This window comes from Marmota monax, unplaced genomic scaffold (assembly GCF_021218885.2).
Source record: "Marmota monax isolate L192 unplaced genomic scaffold, Marmota_monax_Labrador192_F-V1.1 WCK01_AAM20220418_F8-fsc00075, whole genome shotgun sequence".
Lineage (NCBI taxonomy): Eukaryota > Metazoa > Chordata > Mammalia > Rodentia > Sciuridae > Marmota > Marmota monax.
The window spans coordinates 4,676,754-4,703,009 of record NW_026694772.1 but is presented as its reverse complement, the minus strand read 5'-3'; the positions used below and the strand labels follow the sequence as shown (position 1 = coordinate 4,703,009).

The following is a 26,256-nucleotide window of genomic DNA, read 5'->3' as shown; positions in this document are numbered from 1 at the left end:
ATCAATTACGGTGGATTCCCCTTTATCTCTGTTCTTATGTGTATAGTTCTTTTCTATTGTAGGATTTCTCTCTATTTTTCATATATGAATAGATGTCAAGGGGTAGTCCTTTGGTTGTTCCTCCTTGAGGTCTGGTTTTTGTTTCCCTAATTCTATGAGTTGAAGTAATGCTAAGAACATGTATGAAGTGAGGTTCAGCATTGATTAGATGAATTTTGAATGTTTCTCAGCAGCAGGATCTCTACTCTGTGATCTTGAGTTGTCTCAATCACTTTCCAACCCCTCTAAGGTAGGCAGGAGTAGCGTTACTGTCAGCTGCCAATGTATAGTTTTGAGATAAATATCCAGTGTCTACTTTAGTATCTACAAAACTAATTACCACCTATATAAAAATGGTTGGGTCCACATTTAACATCAATACCAGCAATGCAAAACTGTGGATTAGATTAGGCATCAAACATCAGATGTCTACTATGTTGTTCACTGTATTATTAATCACAACAATATGAATGGAGTATGAAATACATAAACTATATCAGTCAATTATTTAGTTGGATTAGAGTTTCTTAAACAAAATAATATAGGATGTTAATGTGAGAGAAAGTTTGAAATATTTTTTAAAAGTGATGAAAGGAGGGGCAGGTGGTAGCTACCAGATGTCAGCTGTAAAAATGAAGGAATAAAAGATTTACATAAAGTAGTAGAATAAAGAGAAAACATTAGAACAGGAAAATGCAGCTGTTAGTGGGGGAAGAGAGTGATGAATAGGAAAACCAGCCACTGTAAGATCAACACAGCTCAAGGCCATGTATAATTCAACCCTACCTAAGATAAATCAAGGCTAAATCATAAATAGGTACAGAAGGAGGCAATTAATACGAAAGTACAATTATATTAACATACATATATTTTTTCAAACCAATTCACACAATGAGTATACACACACACACACACACACACATCCACCCATATCATACCTTCATACAAAATCATACATAATGGAAAAAAGTAAAAAGAACTACAATATGATGAAATGATGTTTGAAAGAAATTTAAAAAGTTAAAATTTAAAAATATAGATTAAAATGTTAGTATAAAGAAATGAAAAAAGAAAGAAAAGACAATTAAAAACAATAAAAACATTGCTGTGAAATAAAGTGATTATTTCTGCTGAGTTGGTCAAAACTATTGGACAGGATGGATTTTCATTCTTGGTATTTGATTTTGATTTTGTAACACTTGTGTCAAGGACTGAGGGTTGTTAAGCGCAACACCTTTTTGTTCCTCTCTTACCTGCCAGCCTTTGTGGCTAGGAGGCAAAAGCTGGTTGTAGTAGATCTCAGCTTTCAGTCTCCCAGTATGCAGTGGGCTAGCACAATTTGGGTGTTGTCAAATTTTTTGTTTCTGTGGCAAGGATCTTGTGGAGTTTTATATCAGAGATTCCAGTAGTTGGAGTTTAGTTTTGAGTGAACTTTGAAACTCTGTGGGTGGGTGTTTGAGTATTGCTGCACATTTTTTATTGGAGGAAGAATTCTGGTATCTGGTAAAATATACTTTAAGGGCATTGAGACAAAACCTCCACTGGTTTCACTTTCACCATTTGAACATAAAATTCTGGGTATCTGCCCTGGATTTCAGACATTACTGTGTGGATGCCATAGCTCTAACAACAGTGGAAACTTTCTCCCTTGGAATCTAGAGACCAAATGGTCTAAGCAAACTTTTGTTTGTGCTTATTTCAGTTTGTCTGGTTCAGGTACTTTCTGGGAATTGTTTGGGCAGCTGCAGCAGTTCCTAAACTCCTCTCTTCTTATGGCGGCGGTGGTGGTGAGACTTTTGCAGGTGGTGGATGTTCAGCAGCAAGCCAGTGCTTCCCCTGGCCATAGCACCACATTGGGCAGTTGCTTTATCTAGTAGCACATGTGCTAATTTTTTTCCTATGGGGATACAGCAGACAGCCTGAAAGCTCTCCTCTCAAGTAGCTTGAGAGAGAGCTCCAGGATCAGTGTGCACTTTCCCCAGCCACAGGAACTTGGCTGATGGTTACCTTCTCTGGTAGGGTGAATATGTGTTTTCCCCAGGGTTGGAGAGCTCTGCTATGGCTGGTTTCCTGGGAGCCCAGCAGCCATTTTTTTTGAGCCCCAAACACTTCCCCTTCTGTGTGTGATTTTTGGAATTGCTTTCACTAATTCTCTTCCCCTACCAATTCCGTGTCTATTAAACTCAGTTTTCTTCTCTGATCCAGAGGTTACCCTAAGTCAATTCTTTATTCTCATAATTTCTTTATCCTCCCGGCCACACAGTCTCCATTGTTTTTCTGCTCTGCCCTTCCCCTTCTCTCCAGCCACTAGCAGCCTCTAGGGTACCGGAGTTAGCATTTCTGTAACACATTATTTCTTATGTTCACGTGTCTGACTTCTGTGACTATAAATTTTTTTTTTTTAAAGTTCAGAATTAAGTTTGAGTGAGTTCCCTCAGTTACCCACCTGAGATGCCATCTTCCCATTTTGTAGGTCTGGTGTCAAGGAACTCTTGACATGTGCAGTTTTCCTCTAATCCACCATCTTTCTTTGAGGCCTGTATGGTATTTTGATGTCTTGAGGACAAGTCCTACCTAATTTCTCTTTTATTCCTGAAAATACTTAAAATTTTCTTGTTCAAATTTTAGTCCTAATTCATCAGTAAACACAAAAAGGAGGGAAATGGGGGTATGAGGGAATGAAATTGTGTGTTATGCATGTCTTAATATATTATAATGTATCTCATTATTTTGTAAAACTGTAACACCAATAAAGAAGTTCCATTTGGATTGTGTAATAGCAACTTGAAAAAACATTGACATGTTTGCCAAAATGGAAAAGTAGTCAAAATTTTATCTTATAGTATATTTTCTGAGTATTAACGTAATGAAGTATTATAATTTTTTGTAAGTAAACCTACAAATAATGAAAAAAATGGATTATTCTTATTCCAATTTTTGCTTTTATAGTCATTATTATTGTCTATTTTTAATTGCCTAGCAATTTGAAATCAAAGCTAAATCATAGTGGTAATATTAACTATTCTTACAAGCATAATTATAGCTTTTAAAACTTATTAAGCTCCTTATTTTAGTTCTTATAGTTTAGTTTGTCAGTTTTTAAAGGTTTTCTATATTTTTGCAGTCATAGCCATAATTTTCTGTTCCTTAGAAGAAACTTGGCTCCTTGAAAGTTTGAAAGTACTCTTATATCTGTTATTTTCTGCATTCCACATTTTTTGAATTTATACTTTAATATCATTTTGCATTTTAATTGTTCTTTGGTGTGTTAATAGTTTTATTTTGTTCATTAATTTTTGATAATTTGTGTTCCAAAAAAATCATTCATTCTGTATTCACTTACAAATTTAAAAAATTCAAAAAAATCTCAAATATTTTATGCCAGTTGTATATTCTATAGCCTCTTTCTTCTAAATTTGTTTATATCAGTCATGTTAATTTCTTAATTAGATGGATGTTGGTGAATACTGTTTAATACAGAGTTGGTCATAGTTTCATAAACATGATTGGATTCCAATCTGCCTCAGGATAGGGTTGGGACTTCTTGAGAGCTGAGCAAGCCCTCTTCTTACTGGCTTACTCTTAACCTCATTGGGTTCTACCCAGAAAGTCTATCAGTTTTCTCATGGTATCTGTGGTCACTGCTCAGCCATGTTGGTTTGCAGGGCATTCCATGGCATTTTAGAGCAGGTTCATTCATAACACACTCCACATTGTTTAGTTCTCAGGAAAATATTTAAATAAAGGAGTATATATGTTTTGGACAAGGTCATTAGTCTTTTGAGTATTTATATTTTTTATCCTTTTGTAGGGGAACCATATACCTGGAGATTTTATTGACACATCAACCTTTTATTCAGATGATGAATTAGGTTGTGGAAAACAGTATTGAAATTTGGTTAGAAAATCTGTACATTTAGCATTCCTTCCTCAGCCAGGCTTTGTAGGCACGATGGTCTTTTGGTTAGAATTATTTTAAAAATAAAACACAGAACTGTGTCTAAGATAATATGTTAAAAATTATTTAGTGACATAAAACTTAAATTAGATGATCAAAACACTTGCCCCATCCCAAGTAGGTCTGTATTGAATTGATTGTCAAGTACATAGCTATATTTTCACTAATGTTTTCTCAAAGACACCATGTACTCTTTTTGCTTTTCTTTCCTATAATTTTTTATCAACCAATTTTAATACCCTTTCAATTGTAGTCATTAATGAACCCATTCTTCTTTTTCCAAAGCCCAATGCTACCTTGTAAATGTTGCCATGACCCCTCTCAGCATCAATGAGGACTTTCCATAGACTCTCGAGAATTCACCTCTAGTAACATATATCCCTTCTCTAAAATGGTTGATTTCTATGACTCTTTTCCATGTGATCCTTGGCCACAGTGTCCACTTCCAAATCATTTTGTATCTCAGTACTTAGGAAAACATATAAACCATATAGGCAATCAATGCTATATATATATATATATATATATATATATAATCTTCATAGATTATGTTTAATTTTCCTCAGGATAATAATCAAAGATTCATGATATAACAGACAAGTTTCTCTGTGACTATTATGATTTTTTTTGTAACTTTTAGTTTCAGCATCTGGAAGAGCCTCTGTTTATTCTCTCCATAGGGAATCTATCTCTAAATTTTATCATGCATTGCTTTATGTAAATTGAACACTTGGAAAACAACTTTATCTGTGTCATGCACAAATGGATACTTAATTTTTTATTAAATTAAAAAGGTTACTTTAATCCTGAATATAATAATGTCAAAGCTTTATGGATTCAATCAAATAAAGTGGATCATTTTTTAACATAGTTAATTATTATCAGTCTGGATGGGAATGAGACAAAGGGGAAAAAAGTAGCATTTAAAATTGTCTAAAATTGACTGTCATTATTAAATACTGTAATAGTCACTATAAAGGCAATTATTTTTTTTTAATTCTTGTAAAACTTTGAAGTAAAAGTTTGACACCTCAATATATTGGGAAAACAGCTTTCTCAATCCAGTTCTATCTCATTCCAAAACCCACTTTCTCTGCTTTATAAATACAATAATACAAATGAATGCACCTTCTCTCCATTTCATTTCCAGACTTACCTTTGTATTCATTCACTGGTACTTCTCTGCCTATAAGAGGGTGTGTCCCAACTTCCCCATGCAAATATTTCTTTATTTCTAATTTTACCTACCTTTTCTGCTGTTTATCCTGTTTTTTAATTGTGGATGGACACAGTACATTTATTTATTTGTTTTTTTATGTGTTGCTGAGGATTGAACCCAGTGCCTCATACATCCTAGCTGAGCTTTCAACTTCTGAGCCACCGCCCTAGCTATTCATCCTTTGCTTCATTGTACAAGAATGTCTTGGCCTTTTCCACCTTCTGTTATAATTATCCTTCAATTCTCTACCCTCAGTGGTGGGTTTATTTATAAGCCTATTCTACTAAGCCCTTGGATAATATTTTTAATTAAATACAAAATAATTCTAATGGTAGGGTCCACAGACAATTTAAATTCAATATAATATTGCATATCTCTCCATACTCATTTCCCAAAATGTCTTCTGTATCTGTACATATTAGCAAATAGTATCATAATAGATCTTATATCTCAAACCATGTGCTTTAGAATTTTCCTTTTATTGTTACTTTAATATCATTTTGTTCTATTTTTTTGTGTACTATTTTGTTCTCCCACTATTTAATCTTTTTTTCTTAAGGCTAACTCTCTTCCTCTTCTTTCTTTTCCACTGCCTGATAGTTAATTTCTTCTACCTTTAACCTATGATTCATGAAACCATTCTCATTATTCTCTTATGAACATTCATTGGCTCTTTAATGTCATTACTGTAAGAATCTTAGGATTGTATGAAAGGGGGGCAGGAAGAATCTGACTTAAGTTATTTATATTTGGAGGAAACTGTTTTATATATATATATATATATATATATATATATATATATATATAAATGTTTTCATGACTTAAAAATAGTTGAAGAAATGAAAGCTGTATAAAATGTTCTTGTATAATTAAGTTTGATAATAGATGAGCACAAAAACATTCTAGGTGGCATGAAGGCAAAGTTCCAATTTCTTATTTACTATATCTTGTTACTAACACTCTGTATTGACATTTCAACTGCTATCCTTATAGTCCACAACCTGTGATGTATTTACACTTCATTCCAGAAACTTGCCATTTCACTTCCTTGCTGTATTATCTTCCTATTTTTTTTTTATTTGCTGCAACAAATTATCACCAACTTGAGTGGCCTGAAACAACCTCAATTTTTAACTTACAGATCTGGAGTTCATAAGTCCAAAATGAGTCTTACTGGGCCAAAATCAAGGTGTTAGAAAACCTGTATTTCTAGAGGAGAATAAGTTTAGTTAACTTTTGTTGCTGTTAGAGTCAACAAACATTGCTTGGTTCATTGCCGATGTCCTGCCCTAGCGGGGTCCAGGGAGTCCTGAAGGATGAGTGGCGTTGGCGAAAATATAAGACAGGAGTCGTTCCTTTGGAGCAATCTCCAGAGAGAGAGAGAGCTAATGCAGCTTTCTCTGGGTCATCTTTTATTACAATTTTTCTCATCATCATAGATTCAGAATACGTCATTGATTATATAATTTAAAACTTTGCCAAGACATGACATTTCCTTAACCATGATTGGGGGTACAAAAAATGTGACATTAATTTACATTTTTCCAGGATATGACCTTCAGTTATGTAATTATTAAAAGTACAGAATCATTAATAAAATACGTCACTAATTTACATTTTTCAGATTTTCCCAAGATTTACTATTTTTCCCAAAATATGCTATTTTCTTATTAACTAATGCCAAACTACATAACCAGACTCTAAGTCTCCTAACCAATCATTAACCTAAAGTACACTTGTACTTTATTTCTAAGCTAAAATTTCCATCTAAAAAAGTCCCTTTAAATCTTATATTTAAAATATCCTGAAGTTTATGAATCATTCTTAAAACATATCAGAAACCTATACAACTAAAAACTTAAGAATTTCTAAACTTAAGAATCTAAATAAAATAATATTTCTAACATTATTCTAAAACTGTGTCTTATAAAGCTGTTTTAATTAATTCCTAAATTTATTCTCATAAATCTGGTTGAGCTACTTTCTCAGAGTTTCTTTGTTTCTCAGTCAAGGTGCACTAGTTCTCATATCTTTATAATCTTTCTCAATAGAAAGTAAGTTCTAAAAATCAATCCACTTTCCACCAATATTAACTATGCTCATCATATATCCCTATGTAAAGTAAGAAAGGGTTTATAAAAAGAGAAGAATATATCTTTATATGTTTTAACTTTCCTAAGTGTATAATATAACTTTCCTTAATCAAAAATGAAACTGCATGTGGTAAACTTTGTGAAATAAGCATACTGATTAGGTTTTCTAAGAGGCCGGAAATATGGGCTTGGGTTCTAGTTGATATAATCAATGTGGTGCCTAAAATTCTCATGACCTTTCAAAGGATGATTGTTGTCCATTATCAGGTTTATCCACAATGTACTGAGATAGAAGAACAGCCTTCTACTTTGTCCTTGATATGCTGAGGGGTAGTAGAACAGCCTCCAAGGCATGAACTACCTGTTATGTTCTAGCCATCTGAAATTTAATTTGTTTGGCATTTAACATACTCATGCCTCTTGTCAGAAACATAAGCATGAAAATGAAAAGTCCCAATTACATAAAAAAGGGTTTCATGGTTTCCGTTTCCCACCAACCAGCGTGGCTTTGCCAGCATTCATCCTCACTGTGACCCTGTCAAGACAGTGGGAGAGCGGCTTTGCCAACACTTTTTCTCACTGTGACCCTGTCAAGACTGTGAGTGGGGGATCGCCTTCACCAGTTCATGGCCTATTATTTCATCTTCAAAGTACCTCTGACTTGTACCTCTAACTTTGGCTTCTATCCTTATATTTTCTTTCTCTGTGATACATCTGCTGCCCTTCTCTAGGAAAGTTGTAACCATTTTAGGCAAACCTAAATTATCGTCTTCCACCTCAAAATCCTTAACTAATCACATATATATATATATAGTCCCTTTGGTATGTAAGGTAACATGGTAACAGGTTCTAGGGATTTGGATGTGGACATGTTTGGTGGTAGTGGAGCATTATTCTCCCTACCACACTGAATGTTTCACTCATTCTTTGTCATGGACCCAGAATTCTCTTTCCCTTAGCAACTGTCTAATTCATGGTTGCGATGAAATACTTCTTTTGAAATCCCTTTCCAATGACTCCCCAGTCATCCAACCTGCTTCAGAATTAATAGATTGCTCCCTCTAATCCCTCAGCACATTATACTTACCATATGGCAACAGGACCAGTGTAATCAAGTAGGTAAGCATTTGTCTCCTTTATTGGTCTGTGAGCCTTCTTTATTACACTGTATTGCATTGTCTTTGTGTTCTCACTTCACAATATAGCATGGCATCTTGTAACTAGTATATGCTCAATAAGTTTATCAAATGATGAGTATTAATACAATAATCGAGCTGCATATGATAGAAGCCATATTCATGTTCATTCATATATTCATCAGTTTTTTTCAGACAGCATTCATTAATTACTGGAAATAAAAAAATTGAATAAAATGCACATGTACCCTGCAGGGTCATCAAGTCTAGCAAAATAGAAAAATATATATAAATAAGCATATAAGGTAATAATATGGGAAAAGATGGAAAACTACAACTGGTATATATAGAAAGTTTCACAGGGAGTGGATGTGAGTTGATTATGTAATAGTATTAGTACTGCTACTAATAATAACAGTAATCAACTACAACAACAACAGCAACTTTGATTTATTAACTTCTTTCTATGTGCCAGTCTGTTCTAGGCCCTATGCTACATATACTGTTACAAAACTTTGCAAATAAAGAAACTAATCACAGAGAGAATAAATTATTTGTCCCTAAGCACACTACTGATAGGTGGCAAAGCTGGGAGAAGAAAGGAGACAAACATAACTGCTTGTAAACACTATGATGTCATTATTCTGCATATGATTTAATAGGGGTTTATGTGAAGCCAAGTGATGAGTGCTATTGTTAATAAGAATCAGGTAAGTAATTTTAGGTCCACCCTTCCAGAAATTGAAGCCTTTTAAAATTATTTTACTGATAGTATGGACTGTCAGTTACATGAGAACCTCAGTAAATGATTATCCAGTAGCTCCCTTTATAGTTTCGTTTTCTGTAGTTTCAATTTTCCTGTTAACCATGCTCTAAAAATATTCCACAAATAATTCATGAGATATAAACTGTGTATTATTTTGGGTAGTGAGACAAAATCTTGCACTGTCATGAACAGTCCCACTTGGAATGAGTGTATCCTCCTTTCTAGTGTATCCACCCTGTGTATGAGATACTCCTATTACTAATTCTGTAGCCATCTCTGTTATCAAATCAACTGTGGTAGTTATCAAATCAACTGTGGTAGTTATCACAGTGCTTATGTAGTATCCTAGCTGTATCACAATGCTCATATAATTTACCTCACTTCATCTTAACACATAGGCATTGTATTATCTCACTTTATCATGAGAAGAGTAAGTGAAGTACAATAAAATATTGAGAGATAACTCATGCAACTTTTATTGCAGGTCTGTAAAATTTTTACAATTATAATAAAATTTAAAATAATTCCTATTGTTAATCTCTGCTGTATCTAATTTATAAATTAAAGTTTATAATATGTGTGAATATGTGGTGAAAGACACAATATCCACAGGGGTTGGTGCTACCTGTGATTTCGGGCAAAACCAAAGGTCTTGGGAAATATTCCCTATTGATCAGGTGGGGCAATTGTATACAGTTGTCATTGTTTTTTCTGGGTAAGAATTTTCATTTTTTTGCCATCAGTACATCAAAACTTAAATATCTATGACTAGACATATTTAATCCATCTTTCGATTTAAGACACAATAAATTTCTTCAAATATTTTTGTAGAGATTATTACTGATTGACCAAGATATCAAGTCTGTGAAATGCGATGTAATTCTTTTTGTTTTCCCTAATACACAGAGTTTCAAGAGATTCAATTAAGGATCTTGATGTTACCAAATTGATGCTTTCTAAACCAATTTAATTTTAAGAAATAGAATTGCAAACTAGACTGTGTGCCTTATAGAAATGAAATGAGTAAGGAAATAGTATTTTGAACAAGGCTAAAGTAATAAGATAGTTAAGCTGGAAGGGCTTGCAGTATATAGTTGGATCCTGGAGCTTCTTGGGCAGCACTGATTGAATTCACACTGAGAAAGGAACTGATTCTCACTGCTAACCTGAAGGCTGAAGATATCAACTTGTAGATTTCCTGCAGCTCTAGTTAGTGAGGTAGCTGGGAAATGTGATTTGGGTTTGAGGAATGCATGACTCAGGCTTACACTTTATGGTGGCAGTTTCTCAGATGTGTCTGATGAATCAGCTCTTCAAACCAGATTTCATTTATGTCTTTATGTGAATCCAAGGTCCTTGGTTAGAAAACTGACAGAGGCTATCATCATTTTAAAGGTGTGCTGTGATTAAAATACCTTATTTTCAATGTTATTTTATAAATTCTCTGATCTTTCCCACTAAAATAATGACAATGACACTTTGCTGCCAGTGAATGGATTTTGATTTTGTTTTGTGAATTAATATATATTTTAACAGATCTTTATTAATGTGAATGAATTAGCCATTGAAAATATTCAGAGGTAACTGAGTCTCTGGGAGAGCAAAAATTGTGTCAAATTACCATTTCTGCTTCCTCATTTTTAATAAAGTTAAAGCAATGGAATGCTGGATGTGATCGGTCCTCATATGTCTTGCAAAGAAACTTGTGCTATCATGGGTTGACAATATATGTGAACTATGTTCTGACTTGCTGCTTTTTGAAATTCAGTCTTTCAACTCTATTTCAGCCATATACAAAAAGAAAAGAAATACAGAGGAAGGTGATTGCTGAAGCCTGGGAAGTTGAGGAAAATGGGGGAATGTTGGTAAAAGGGACAAACTTGCAGATATGAGATGAATACATTCTGTGAATCTAATATACAGCATGGGGTACTGCATTATATACTTAATACTACTGCATTATATACTTGAAATTTTCTAAAAGTAGATTTTAAGTGTTGTGACCAAACAAATAAATAGTACCTGTGTCCAAATATGTATACATTAACTAACTTGATTGTGGGAATTATTTCATAATTTATATTCATATTAAAGCACCATGTTGTATAACTTAGAAATGACAATCTGTATATATTTATCTCAAAAAAGCTTAGAGAAAGGAGGGATAATTTTCTGAGGGAGATGATATATATATATTGTTAATTTCAAATGAAATAGTTCCCCTTTTGAAGTCCCAACATAAGGGTAGCATCCTTTCTGTTATCCCATTAAGAACCTTATAATAGAAAGAAATTATATATGTTTTTTGTAGCTTTCATCCACAATTTACCTTCTTGTAATAGAGAAAAAAAAGTCTTAATGTTCTCTGGAAGTATCTTATTTGAATTTTTTAAAAGAGGCTTTCAAAATCACAATTAAATCGTTAGCGGTATACAATGTAAGATTTCATCTTGATTGGAAAGAATGATACTGAATAAAATAACATACTCTTGCAGCATGGGATATTTTTAAATATCAGTTTAAATTGTCAGTTTTGGCAATTTATATTGAAAGTGAACTGCTGGATAAATAGTTCTTTTGAATGAATTGTTTCAACTATTTAAATACAATTAGGGCCTCTAAAAATTCTAGCTCTTAAGTGAATATAAGATTTAAAAAAAGCCTATAGAGCCATAATTTTGGCATTATTAATTTTTATTTAAACATAAGGACCATACAACACATGGGAATATATGATAAAGATCCTGTTTATGTTTTTTGTTTTGTGTGATTCATTGCCCCAATCATGCTTGATCAAATGTTTTACAAACAATCTTATAATATTGGCATATATCTTTAAAAATGCTGTTTTTCTTTTTATCTTTGCTATAGGGAACAGCCTTTAAGAGCTGGAAGATGAAAGCTCCGATTCCGCATTTGATTCTCTTATATGCTACTTTCACTCAGAGTTTGAAGGTTGTGACCAAAAGAGGCTCTGGTAAGAAGTATTCCTCCTTTTTTCCTCATTTTTACAGCTTAAAGTGATGGTGCTGCATTTACATATGTGCCTTTTCTGAGAGTATGACAATTTTGGGGAATTCAAATTGTGGAGATGTTGTAGGTATATGGATAATTAGTAGAGTATATTAATAGGATATTATAAAAGTGGGAGTGAGTTGAAACGAATGTAGCTTATGTTGTTGTTTACTTTGGATTGGAATGAATTCAATATCAAAAGCTTGCATTTTTATTTCATTATATATGAGTTTCAGCATTCTTTCATAGAGTATCATCTTAATTTTTGCATGGCAATATTGTGGATTTTTTTATGTTAACATTTAATGTTAGCATTTCATTCTCGGCTATGCTTAGGGCAGATTCTTTTTAGGTTTATACTTCAACTGATTTGCTGAATTCACTTGGAAGCATTTAAAGAAAGCACCAGTGTTATTTAAGAAAATGTCACAGGGACACACCATAATATTTTAGTAAGGAAATATAAAGATAGACTAGAATGGTAATGAAAGGGGCTGCTAAATAGATCAGTGTTGAATCTTAAGGAAAATTTCACATGTTATCAGTTATCTGAGGCAGTAGTGGACTGTTAATACTTGGAATAAGGAAAGCATATAGGATGATTGAGCTAGATGTGGTGCATGTCTGTAATTTCAGCAACTTGGGAGAATGAGGAAGGAGGATCACACATTCAAGGCCAGCCTCAGCAACTTAACAAGGCCCTAGGCAAATTGGGAGGACCCTGTCTCAAAAAGTTCTGGGGATGTGGCTCAGTCATTAAGTACCCCCTGGGTTCAACCCTTGGTATTAAAAACAAATGAGGGGGGGGAGGGGGAGGGGGAGGGAGGGAGGGGCAGGGGAAGGGAGGACTTAATACATACTGATATGAAACTTTAATGTCAGTAATAATACAAAGCCTTGAAAAGTTCACATTTGATGTAAGACTACAGAAGTTTTGAAGTTATAGCTTTTAAGCATAAAGGAAGAAGATATGCATTGTGTTTAGCTGCTAGACTCAGAATGTGTTCTCCATTAGTTCCAGAGAGACATTAGGGAAAAAAAGATGAGTTATTGTTCACAAAACCATGGGAAGTTGAAAGTTGTGATATCAAGAATTGAATATTTGGAGTTCAGAAAGGAGAGTGCATGAAAAAAAATTGAGATGGGGCTGTGCAGCAACCATCTCATTCCCCTAGATTAAGAGGTTTCAAATTCATGTTGATGAAAAAAGCCACAGGCAAGGGAAATAGAAATTTTGCTCACATGAACCCCTTTTGGGGAGAAAGTTTGGGAAGAAATTGGGAAAAGCTTTGTGCATGGATGAAGGTTTGGTTCAGGGTTGAATGTAAAAGGTATTTTATTGAGCTCATCATAGGTTTCAGAACATTTTGGTACTGCTGCTGTATATGCCGTTCATGTGTTTGTAATCAATGTAAAAAATAGTGTTTCTATGATTCATATTATTTCATCAATTTTAGGGGGTATTTTTAATTGATAGAAACCTCTATGGTTAAAATATGATTATTGATTGAATCTTAAAAAACCCTCATTATTCTAGTTATTACATTTGATTATATAAAATCTGTTTTGTCAGTTTTGTGTATATCAGATCTGATTCATTTACTGAAATGCACACATGACTTTGTCATCATAAAATAGTGGTATCAGCTCCATTCTATATAAGCTCTAATTTGGATGTAAGAAGTTTTATCAAATTGGGAAATACTTTGTGTGTTTGAGGATTATAGGTCAGACCTAGAAATGTGGGACAATTGTAAAATTTGTATCTCCTGCTCTAGAGACTTGGGAAAGCTCATTAACCTGTTTCAAATTCAAATTTTCTTTTGAATGATACAAATAATTATTTTCGGAGGGTGTTACTGAAATGATGTCCTAAGTGACGTGGAATTTCTGAGACTTTGCTGTTTTCAATTTATGAATACAGTCAATAATTAAACCAAATGTGTTTTTAATATCATAATGTAATAATGACAAATAAGCATACTGCAAACCCCTAATACCTGCCTTGTTTTACCTTTGTATAGAATGTGAATTAAGATAACTTCTTCCAGGGTCTATACTAAGTCCCATATAGATGGAAGTATGTTTGGTTTGTTTTGGGATATTAAGTATGAAATTTGGAAATTAATATTATTTTATCCATAAGCTTTTATTCATTCAACTTGGATTCATTTCAACTGATGTTTGTTACTGTGGCACCTTTTTGTATGAGAGACCAGATATCTCACTGAATAGCATCATTACTGATCTCCATATATCAAGTAGAAGAGGAGTACACTTGGCATCTTCTTCTTAAAAGATTAATGGCTTAATCTTCATGCCCAGCCCAACCTATAAAACCAGAGTCACTAAGGCCAGGGATTCAAAATCAATTTTTAATGTTGGATCTTGCATATTAACCAAGAAGGCTGCTTATCCTTGTTCTTTATTCTTATCATTTAATTCTTTTTGTTCTTGATTTTATTAATCATTGTGAAAGTTCAGTAAACATGATTCAATGCTTTTTTGTTTTACAAGAATTAAAAAAAAAATTCATTGTGACTGCTAGAAAATCAGAATTAGCCATTTTATGAATCGAGTACATATAAAATTATAATGCACACACTAGTGTTGAATTTTTATGGCATGTTATTTGTGTGTAGTGTTTACTTTAACCTAACACATATGGTTATTCCACAAAAATTTAGAAGTATTTGTTTCTCATTAACAGACCTAATTTGAAAGCAATAGGAGCTCTTATTACACAAGCTGGAGATGCGTTATTTTTATCACATTGGCGTACACCCCTATTGCTATTAATTTAAGGAGCAAATTAAATTTAATAAGGCAGTTATATAAATTATAAAATCTTGATTGAAGTATTAAAAATAAAACTTTGTAATGTTTTGAATATCATTTCATATATGTGAATGTTGTGACAAATAAGCATTATATTTGGTCTCTAAGGATGTGCATACATTTAAAATCAAGACCTTTAACATTATTGGAAAAAGATATTCAGCCTTGATTACACAATAGATTTTTCTCCTGCAACCATTTTGTACTTAAAAAATTATAAACAATACTTGAGAAAAGAGGCAGACTATCAATATTACTTATCCTCCTCAAGTGTGTGAAGTGTTAGAGCAATTCAGTAAGTAAACATTTGAGTTGCTGTCATTTGAAGAATTCTGTACAAAAACATGTGTAAAGCAAATGTGTGGTTGGAGAATCTTTTGTATATCAACCAATTCAGAAAATATAACTTAATATTCTTGATTATCCCTTTCTTCTTTTTTCCCCTCCCTTTTCTTCCCTCTTCTCTCTGTTCCTCTACTTCCCTCTCTTTTTTTTCCTTCCTCTTCACTCCCCATCCCCTCTTCCTTCCTTCTTTCCTTTAGGGCATTTTTCTGCAAATACAATAATCTGTTTATACTGCTACTGTATCTTTGTAGAGCATTTTAACTTAAAATATCATCATTAGTTTGTTGAAAGAGTTAATGTTCCTAAAATGTTGTATCTGTACCAGGCCATTCAAAGAGGTTAATATGGTCTTTGTCAACAATGTGTGTGTGTGTGTGTGTGTGTGTTTAGTTTATATATCTATGAGGATTTAGAGTGAGCCATGGGAGCAGGGAAATAATACAAACAGTTGAAGAATTAGTATGGACAAAGTATGACTGTAATACTTTGGAGGAACTAAAATATAGGATGCAATTTGGTGGAAGAATTTAGGACATTGTTGAGAAATGAAGTTAGAGGAGCCTGGATAAAGAAATTGGAGAAGAGAGAAGGGTCCATGATGATTTGGCTTTTGTACATTCCTCTTTGCTTCCATCTATCCCCAGAATATAAGATGTTGAGTGTAAGAATCATAAATTTTGTATGTGTATAATATACAGTGCCAAAATAGAGTGCTAAAACAGATTTGGGGCTCAAGGAAATGTCTTAGTTAATGATTAAATAAATCAGTAGCTGAGTGGTTTTAATGTTCAGATTGGGGTTTATCAGTGAGGGTTCTGCAGAATCAATGCAGTATTAGAAAGATAAAGGTAAAATAAAATAGAGACATTTCATGAAAAGTGGTTTTTTTCCTTAAAGTCAGTATAATGTATAATATGAGACTATTGAAGCATAAGACATAAACTCTTAATAAGCAATATCTAGGACATGTTAAGGGTTTAGATGAAAAAAATGAATCTTTATAAATAATGAGTGGTTTCACAGGTTTGGAAAGTAGTTCAAAATCTCTTTGAAGGCAAGGAAAATGATTCTTCAATTATTTCTGTATTGGACTTTTACTACATTTAACACTGCTTTAAGGAAGTACTAATATCATTGTGTGGAAATTTTGGTTTTAATGATATTTCTCAGTACTGACCATCATGAAAAGACTAACGGTTAGTGATACTTGATAAATATGCAAGTGAATTCAGTAGAGGAAAGAAGTATTCATAGTTATTAGAGCATATGGAGAAGACAAAGTAGCTATGTTATATAAACCAAAGAGTGCATGTTATTCTTGAAGAGATTTAAGATATATGAAATTCCCCAAAGCAGCTAGCTATTAGAGACTAAAAGGATTGCCGCAGGGAGTTGATCTTCTCTTTGTTGTGGAACCTGACAGTGGACACCTGTTTATGTAAAATGATTTAGATGCAATTCATGCTGACAGTAAGAGGAAGGCAAGCCTCAAGAGATTTTCCAAAACTTGTGAATTTAGGCCCAAATAATTTATAAAAGTCAATAGTAGTTAAGTAAACCAAAGACATGGTTTAGGTTCTAATCTTTGTTATTGCTGCATCTTCATTTCTTTAAGTAACAGAAAGTATACTGTTGTGTAAAGAAAGTGAAATTTAACAAAATAGGAATGAAAAATATAGTAAGGTACTTCCATCTCTTGTCAATGTGATTTATGTTCGTTAGCTCTCTTGGGCATTCCTGGAAGTCAATGAGCTTAATTCCACATGATTAAGAGACAACCTAGTCCCCCAGCATCTGCCTTTATTATGTTACCATGTGTTTGTTCTCAGTTTGTGAAATATGTTGAAAAGTATGTGGAATTTCTCCTTATTTTCCTTTGGGATAGCTTGTAAGACCAAATTTCTGATACTTAGTTTCTTTATTTTTTGAAATGAAAAAATACAGTTCAGTTTTTCTTGGGAAAATGCATCTTCTCTCCTATTATATTTTTTATAATTTTAAAACTTAGATCTAGAGTAATCTTAATATTCATTTGAATTTATGTCTTTAATTGGAATAACACGTCAAACAAAAATAGAGCTTGTACCTAAGAAAATAAAATCATTCAATGTCATTGTATAGCAATCATCTGGTAAACCTGTGCATTTTGCTGTCAAATTATTCATTTTTATTTGTCAGTACAAGTCTATATAAGGTTGGCACAGATTAATGCCAATTGTGGGAATGATGCCTAATTCACAACCAGTTCACATGGAGAAGAAAAGTCAACATGGATGAGTCTTCCAAGTTGAGAAAGTTTTCAATGGGGAAAGATACTTTCTCAAGTAAATAAATATAGTTGTGTGGAACTATATTGAGGGATACATAGTTCTAAATATTTGATGGAAGAGGTGAGATACAGAAAGTAGTAGGAAGGAGCCAGTGAGTATGGATGGACACTTTAAGCTATGTTAAGGAAATGATGTTTTATTGTAGATATAGCACACATGTAGCTTACTCCTTGGAGCAGAGGATAAAGTGTTGATTCATGGGATATCAACTACAGGCTTGAAGGTGATCCATCAGATGGATTGGAAATTACGAACATTGGCACATCAGTGTCCTACCTCTGCCTTACAGATTTTGTGGCTTAAAACAATATAAATATATTAACTCATATTTGTTGAGATCAGATGTCCAAAATAAGTTGGAATTTGTGGAAGCTACAGAGGAGAATCCATATTGGGGCCTTTCCTCAGCTTCTGGTATTTGCTTTCATTCCTTGGTGCATGGTCCTGCATCACTCCAACTTCTACTTTTGTCGTCACATCTCCTCTGACTTAATCTCACTTCTCTTTTTCCATTAAAAGGGCCCCTGTGATTATTTTAGGCTTTCCTGGGTAATCCAGGACAATATACCCATCCCAATGTATTTAATCATATTTGCAAAATCCTTTTTGCCATGTAATAAAATACAGTCACGTGTTTCAGGGAAAAGGATGTATACATCTTTCAGGGAGGAGGCATTTCTCTGCTTACCACAACTTGTTGTTAACTAATTCAAGCAAACTTCTTTTGATTGGAGACTAGAGAAAGGTCATTCAGTGGTAATGGAGGATATAAGAACAGAGAAATTGTAATATTTTGCTAAGAGGGCCTTGTGATCCATGGTCCATAATAAAAAAAGGTGAGTGAGTGTGTAGGTGGGGAGGGAAGGGAAGATACAGGTAAAGAAAGCAGGCCAGAAGCTGGGTGATTTGGTGCACACCTGGAATCCCATTGACTTGGGAAGCTGAAGCAGGAGTTCAAAGCCAGCCTTGGCAATGGCGAAGCCCTAAGCAACTCAGTGAGACCCTGTCTCTAAATAAAATACAAAATAGGGCTGGGGATGTGGCTCAGTGGTTGAGTAAACCTGAGTTCAATCCCCAGTACCCAAAAAGAAAAAAAAAAGAAAGAAAAAAAAGGCAGGGCAGAGGAAGGAAGAGGGACAGGGAAGGAGAAAGAGAATAAACAGACACCATTGATGCTTAGGAGCATAGGAACTTTCAAGATTCATCCACATTCCACAAATACCCTTTCAGAAACACCTCTTTTTTTCCTTGTAGTAGCCTGAAGGAGTCTGTGTATCTTTTAACAACAATAACAACCCAAACCCCTGAGACAAAAATAATTTTTCTACCTTAAAGTAGCAGCAGTGAGAACAGAGAAGACAGAAGAGAGCAATTTTAAAGTTAGAATCCACTTAGGTTGATTGATGATCAATTAGATGTGGGAGGTTAGAAAGAAGAAGGTGAAGAAATTCATTCTGTAATGGGAGGATTGTGATTCTGCCAGTCACATTAAAGATCCCCAAAGCAGAGAAACTTGAAATTTCTACTTGTTGAAGAACAGTAAAAAGGTATTTGTGACTTAGATCAAACAATAGATTGGGGATAAAGTGTGAATGGTACTATGTATCTTGCAAAGGATTTTGAATTATATTTTGTAGGACAGAAAGTTTGACTGAGAGATTTAATTACTTTAAATCCCTTCAGTAAAAATCATACTGTGATATTGGGCCTCTCATTTAGCAGATCTTTCCATCATGGTGTCTTCTACATAACATAGAGGTGAAACTTTTTATTATGCATAGGAAAGTGCTACACATGTTCGTGCAGTTCTGTCTGTAAACCTGTCTTCACAGACAAGATAAGACAAACTGTTGTGAATCTCTTATGAGAAGAACATGGTAAAATACAGTTTTGGACACATAACACTCCCTATAGCAAAGACTATAGCAGGATTTAAGAATGACCAGTCAGGAACTCAATAAAAATTATATGGAGATATATTGAGGGCCTGAAAAGTAGTCAGAGGGACTGAAAATATATTTCTGAAGAAGACTAAACATCAGGTGGACGTTTGGAGATGGACTGTGAAATAATTTGAGAAGTTGTATTGATGGTGTTGCCAATTATAGAGAGTAGAGAAGGAGTGATTTATTCAGGGAGAGGGGATGGAATGTGTTCTATTTGGAATGTTTGAGCTGTGGAAGTCACTGGAAATCTGGAAGTAATAGGATTATCAATCTGGGTTCATATTAGTTTTTTGAGGCTGCTATAACAAAATACTACAAATTAGACAACATACAATAATATAAAATTTTCTCATAGTTCTGGAGGCCAGGAATCTGAATTCAAGTTGTGAACAGAGTCACACTCTTTTTAAAAAGGCACTAGGAGAGAAATCCTTTATTGACTTAATCCTTTAATGGTAGCTTCAGTTGATTCTTGATTTGTGGCTATGTTATTTCAATCTCTGTTTCCATCTCCATGAGGCCTTTTTTTTTTTTGGTATCTAATCTCTGTTTTTCTCATAAAAGGACACATGTCATTGGCTTTAGAATCTACTGGGATAATTCAGGATGATTTCATATAGAGATCCTTAACTTGATAACATCAGCAAGGTACTACCCAAATAAGGTCACATTCACAGGTCTGGGTGAACTTTTAGGGGATCTCCTTTCAATATACCAAAAGAGTCAAGGCAAGACTTGTAGATTTTGAAATTATCCTCATATTGAGTGTAGCATGATATAATGATCATCCAGGGAATGCATGCAGGGAGAAAAAAGGAAAAGGAAAGTGAAAGGGGAAAGATCCAGTGTCCTGTAGATCACTGGCTTTGAAGAGGTTTACAGAGAGAGCGAGCAGCAAATCAGGTGAAGAGACTAAAAGAAAGTTAAAAAGAGAGTAAAGAGAATTTAACGTATTCCTGGAAACAAAAGGAAGAGAAAGCTTCAATATGGATGAGAGATAATGTTAAATTTTATAGAGTTGATTCAGATAACTGTAAATAAATCACCAAATCAACATTTCTGAAAATGCAGAGACTGAGATAAAAAGGAGACTGAAAGAAGTTGATGTCACGTGTGTATTTTTTTTTTAAATCTCCATTACACAAATCAGTATATTAGTAATGATGTTTATTTTTTTAAAATTTAACTCTTTAGAAATTTTGCTTTTTTAATATTTATTTTTTAGTTGTAGTTGGACACAATACCTTTATTTTATTTATTTATTTTTATGTGGTGCCAAGGATTGAACCTGGGGCCTCACATGTGCTAGGTAAATGCTCCACCACTGAGCTACAACCCCAGCCCAGAAATTTTGCTTTTTCTATTTAGGTAAAGCAAGTGTATACTCTTGGTCAATAATGCTAATGAAAAAATTATAAGAAAGATAATTTTATTTCAATAAAAAATGTTGTACCTATATTTGAAGTATGTTTGCCATAGACTAACCTGCTGAAGGTAGGGCAATATTGATTCAATTTTCATTCCCTTAGTTTATACAAACAGATTGGAAAGGTGACTTACAAGTGTATTATAATTTGTCAAGGTTAATCCTCATGTTGACTATCATAACATGGCAGGACATTTCAACAGATAGCTAATATTGACATTTCAACTTTCATCTACAACAATGATCATTAAAAACACTTGCTTTCAGTTACTTTTTCCAGATATGGTTTAGGTTGATATGGTGAATATTATGAACTGCACAGCACAGGAAATTAAGAGTCTTGGGTTTCAAACTAGGTCCTAATAAGCCTTGTTGATTGGGACAAACCCCTGAATCTTTAACATCCTTGGTTTCCTGTTTCATAAAGTAACAATTATAAACTACAATATCATTAGTAGAAAAATTAGTTCATTTTATTGATTTCATAAACATTATACATTTTCAATGCATATTCAGTATGCTTTTTTCCTGTAACATATTTTATATGTTAGCACGACAATTAACCATTTAGAAGGGCAGAATTTGGGGTGGGAGTACCTGAGGTCTGCTGATAACTACACTTAACTTGATGCTACACAGTTTGTACTTATGCCAGGAAGTTGAGATTATCAATGTAAAACAAAATTTCCGTTAAGGAAAAAACTGAGTTTAGTTGATGTTTAAAAATCAAATGGCATATCACTGCATAGCTAAATTGAAAATAACATTCCTTTCCGTGGAGGTGATGATGTACCTAAGTGAAACTGAGGTTATTGGTTCAAAATACTAAGCTGTGTTTGTCTATTTTTGCTTATTTAAAGCAAATTTCCTTTTGTAGACTTTTGTCTCTGAAGATATCCATGCAAGACACCTTGAATGGAATATATGGCTTTAAGGCAACAACAATGGATAATTTTGCCAACTTTAAAATCTCTGAGGGTTATTTATGAATATTTCTTTAAAAAATGTCAGGTTGCCTCTTATGTATAGTCTAAGCACTATGAATTGTCCTTCATATTTTACTAATTGTACTAAAATATTTTCTAGTTACTTCTGCTACTTTGATTTCAGTAAAGTTCAGCCATTGGCATTTTGCTTGGAGCTCTAAACATATATACCATTTACCTTGTATTGCTATGAAATATATATTATATTGTGAATGATAAAGGAAAGTTATTTCTATGTATCGTGAGAAAAGGATTCCATACTATAATGAATATTTTCTTCTTAAATGTGTTTCATTTTAGAAGAAAGGAAAACTATCTGAAAAAAGTATTCCAATTTTTCCAATAAATATGTTCTATGAAGTAATTGAACTCTCCAATGCCATCTTGTGGCTTTTCAGGGTTGATAAAATGCAGTAATAAACAGAATGCAGTGAGAAAATAAACATGGGGAGAAAATTTCCAAGGAATTATTGCTTAAAGATTATTTAAATTGATCCTAATATTTTCCAAACATTTATTTTCTCCAATTTATTTAATTTGGTTTAAAAAATTATATGAGCTTCTGTATTTCTTGATTTATATTTTTATAATAGAAATTGTGACTGAGATTTTTAAGGAGATAGAGAAAAAGTTGTATATTTCATGAAATTATCATCATGTCAATTTGTAGCCCTGTATTATAGAAGTCAAATTTTGTGAATGAGTGCATTCATATTATAGAATATTAAAATCATTTTGATATGTTGTTGCCATTAAAGTCTTATGATTTTTATAGTTCAGCTATCAGAAGGAGAAAAGGGCATTAAAGGTGATTTACTTGTTCACTAATATAAATAAGAGCTGCTAATAGAAATATGAAAGTGAGGAAAGTGTATAGAAATATAAAAGTGAGGAATGTGTGGTGAATGGATCTGTGTTTCCTGGCATGTGTTTTCCGGCTGGTCTAGAGGACTGGGCTTGCAATTGGAGGTGTCTGAGAACCTGAGGGCAGTAAAGCTAAGTGGAAAACAGTAGCTATTAGCAAATTTATCTTCAAAAAGCAATTGTCATTATCTGCATACCCGAAATGAATGAGGTCCAAGAAAAAACTTCTTGGTTGTCAAATTATTTTTTAATGAAAGATTTTTCAAAGGGTCTTAGCTCTTATAAATGCCCTTTAAAATAAAAGGCATATAATGCACACGCAGACACACATACACCCCCCCACAAATATACATTTGCATACATACACAGACTCATAAAAACACTAACAATCTTCACAAACTTTGGAAAGAATTTGTTTTTGGTTATGATAACTTACATATAATGCACATAAATACATTGTTTGTTTTAGATTTTATGCATGGATATGTCTTCATATTCTCAAAGGGCAAAGTGCGTGGTTCTGTATACAAGTGTTAACAAGCATTTATTGCATTCCTACTGTACAGAATGCTTGAGAACATTGACCTACATCAGCTATGCCTGGATATTAAAAAAAGTTTAAAAATGTTTAGATATTTGTAGATATTTGTCTTTTGAATTTCTTATATAAAAATATCAGAAGTTTTTAAAAAAAGAAACAAGGCAAAATGATTTATCTTTGTCAAGGTTGATCATTTCATTATTAATTTTCCATATCCATGATTCATATTCTGAAATGTTTTTGTATAATTTACCCAAAACTTTGGTAATCTTTTTCTTGTAAACATATGGAGAAAATGCTCCAAATTTTCTGCATGCTTTGCACATTATAAAATATTTGTACTTGTCATAGCTTTGGAACTAACTTCAGAAATGATGTAATAATCTTTATTCTTTCATACTCACTAGTCATTTCTAGTTACATTGACTGATTGATTAATTGTACTGGGAATTGAACCCAGGGGTGCCACTAAGCCACATCTCCAGTCTTTTTAATTTTTTTTTTTTTTTTGAGACAGGGTCTCCCTAAGTTGCTTATGGCCTCACTGTGTTGCCCAGCTGGCCTTGAACATGCGATCCTCTTGTCTCAGCCTCCCTAGTTGCTGGCATTAGAGGTGTGTGCCGCCATGTCTGCCCTCTAGTTACTTTTAAAATTTGGAGAATATATTTGAACAAAACAGGATGCAAACAAGAATTTGGACTGAATTCTCTTAGAGATTAAAAATTTGAACACTTATCCATCTCTATTATTAAAGACCTTGTAGAAATTAGTAATATGAAACACACAAATGTAGGGTATCCGTTTCCTATTGCTGTCATAATGAATTGCTAAAAATTTAGTTGCTTAAACACCATTTAGTTGTTATCTTACAGTTCTGAAGGTCAGAATTCTAAAATCCAGGTGTCAGCAGAATTGCATTCTTTTAAGGTGCTCCAGGGAAAATCTGTTTCCCTGCCATTTCCAACCTTTAGAAACCACCTCCTTATCTTGTGCCTCCTTCCTCAACTTAAATCCAACAATATAGTATCTTCTAATCTTGCTGTTTGATCTCTGCTTCTGTTGTCACATCTCCTCTAACTCTGACCTTTGTGTTTTCCTCCCTTAAGGATAAGGATCCTTGTGATTGCAATGGGTACACCAGGTTAGTCTAGAATAATCTCTTTTTAAAATCCTCAACTTAATATTCTCTTAAAAAGTCCCTTTTGCTGTGTATGTTAACATTTTGAAAGGTTATAAGAATAAATACATGGACATCTTTGGGAACCTTAATTGTGTCTGTAATTATTCTGTGTGGCTACTAGACTATCTTTTACCTGTAAGAGTTTGATATGGATGAAATACATGTATATTTGGACACAGTATGTGGGAAAAGAGGAATCTCAGTAGACAAGGTGGTAAAATATAGATATGAGCCAATTCACAAAGGACTTTGTATGTCATGGCAAGAAATGTTAATACTATCTTGCAAGAAATCAGGAATTATTGAAAAAATTTGAGCAGGAGTAGCCTGACCAGATAGGTCCAAAATAACTCTGAAACGAGAGGGTGGGAAATGAGACCAGTAATGCAGGTGAGAAAGTCATGAATTGAGGCACTAGTAGTAGCAATAGAAAGGGAGAGAAATGGATTTGATTACTATTAAAAACTAGAAGTAATAAAAGTAGTAACTGATTATACAGTGGATAGGGTAAGGTGGAGGGTGATTCTAGCTGTTTTATTAAACTTAAAATTCTGTTAAGAATTAATAGCTACTGTTGCATTTTCAGTGTATATTTTCCTTTGTCAAATACATATGTGGGTGTATCTTTTGTGGTTTGGCAGACTGACCCACTTTACATCTGGAATAAAAATCTTTGCTGTGGAACAAAACCCGTCTCTTAGGGAGAGCTTTCCCAGAGAGCATTTTCCCAAAGTCAAGTTTTTGTCCTTGAAGTTTTTTTTTTTTTTCCCAAATGTCTTCTATATTTGTGCTTATAATGGAAGATTATCTTCTCCTGAAAATTTCTGTGAAATACATTTAATTAACACAGGGAGGAACACTTTTTACAGATGTCACATTTCACTTATTATACAATGCTAACTTGTATATGTATTACCACATACATATACATGCCCATGTACACACAAAAGTATGTGCACAATTAATTATCCATTCATAAAACCCACTTTTATCAAGGATCTACTATATGCCAGGTGCTGAGGATTCAGCAGCGATTAGGATATATGATTACTGCATTTTTAACATCTGTTTTATATTTACCCAACTGAATAGTAAAAGCTCATTGAGTGTAAAAATATCTTATACATGTTTATGTATATGTCTGTTAGAATCACTGTGCTTAAAGGAGTCATTGCATAATTAGTGCTTAATACATATTTGTGTTTGAGTGCTAGATTTAAGAACACTGATGAATCTCATCACAGCACTCTCTATTTTTCCATCGCGATTTATGTGCTTGTCATAACTCTTCACTGATACTGGTAATTCCTTGAGGAAAGATCTTTATATAGTTTTAGTTCATACCCTTTACAAGCCTTCACTCGAGACTTTGCAATAGTATTCCGTGACCATTTGTTACATGAGCAAATGAATGCATTTAGCTTACATGAAATGAATAGTTTTATCCAAGTTTACATTTGTCTGGAAAAGGGGAATTAAAGTTTTATCTTTAGCTCTTGGGGTAACCTGACCATTCATGATTGTTGTATGCAATTCCCTGTTGGAATTGTAATAGTTAAAGCACTGAGGCAACA

General features: G+C 33.5%; 1 protein-coding gene across 1 annotated transcript in view; it reads left to right on the top strand.

Annotated features, from left to right (window-relative positions):
* The window catches only part of Il1rapl1 (interleukin 1 receptor accessory protein like 1), a 1,313,791-nt gene that overhangs the window by 187,318 nt on the left and 1,100,217 nt on the right, over positions 1–26,256 (top strand). The window contains exon 2 of the mRNA XM_046425318.2: positions 12,083–12,188. Within this exon, the coding sequence (XP_046281274.1) occupies positions 12,107–12,188 (82 nt within the window). The 5' untranslated portion in view covers positions 12,083–12,106. The remainder of the gene's footprint in view (positions 1–12,082; positions 12,189–26,256) is intronic.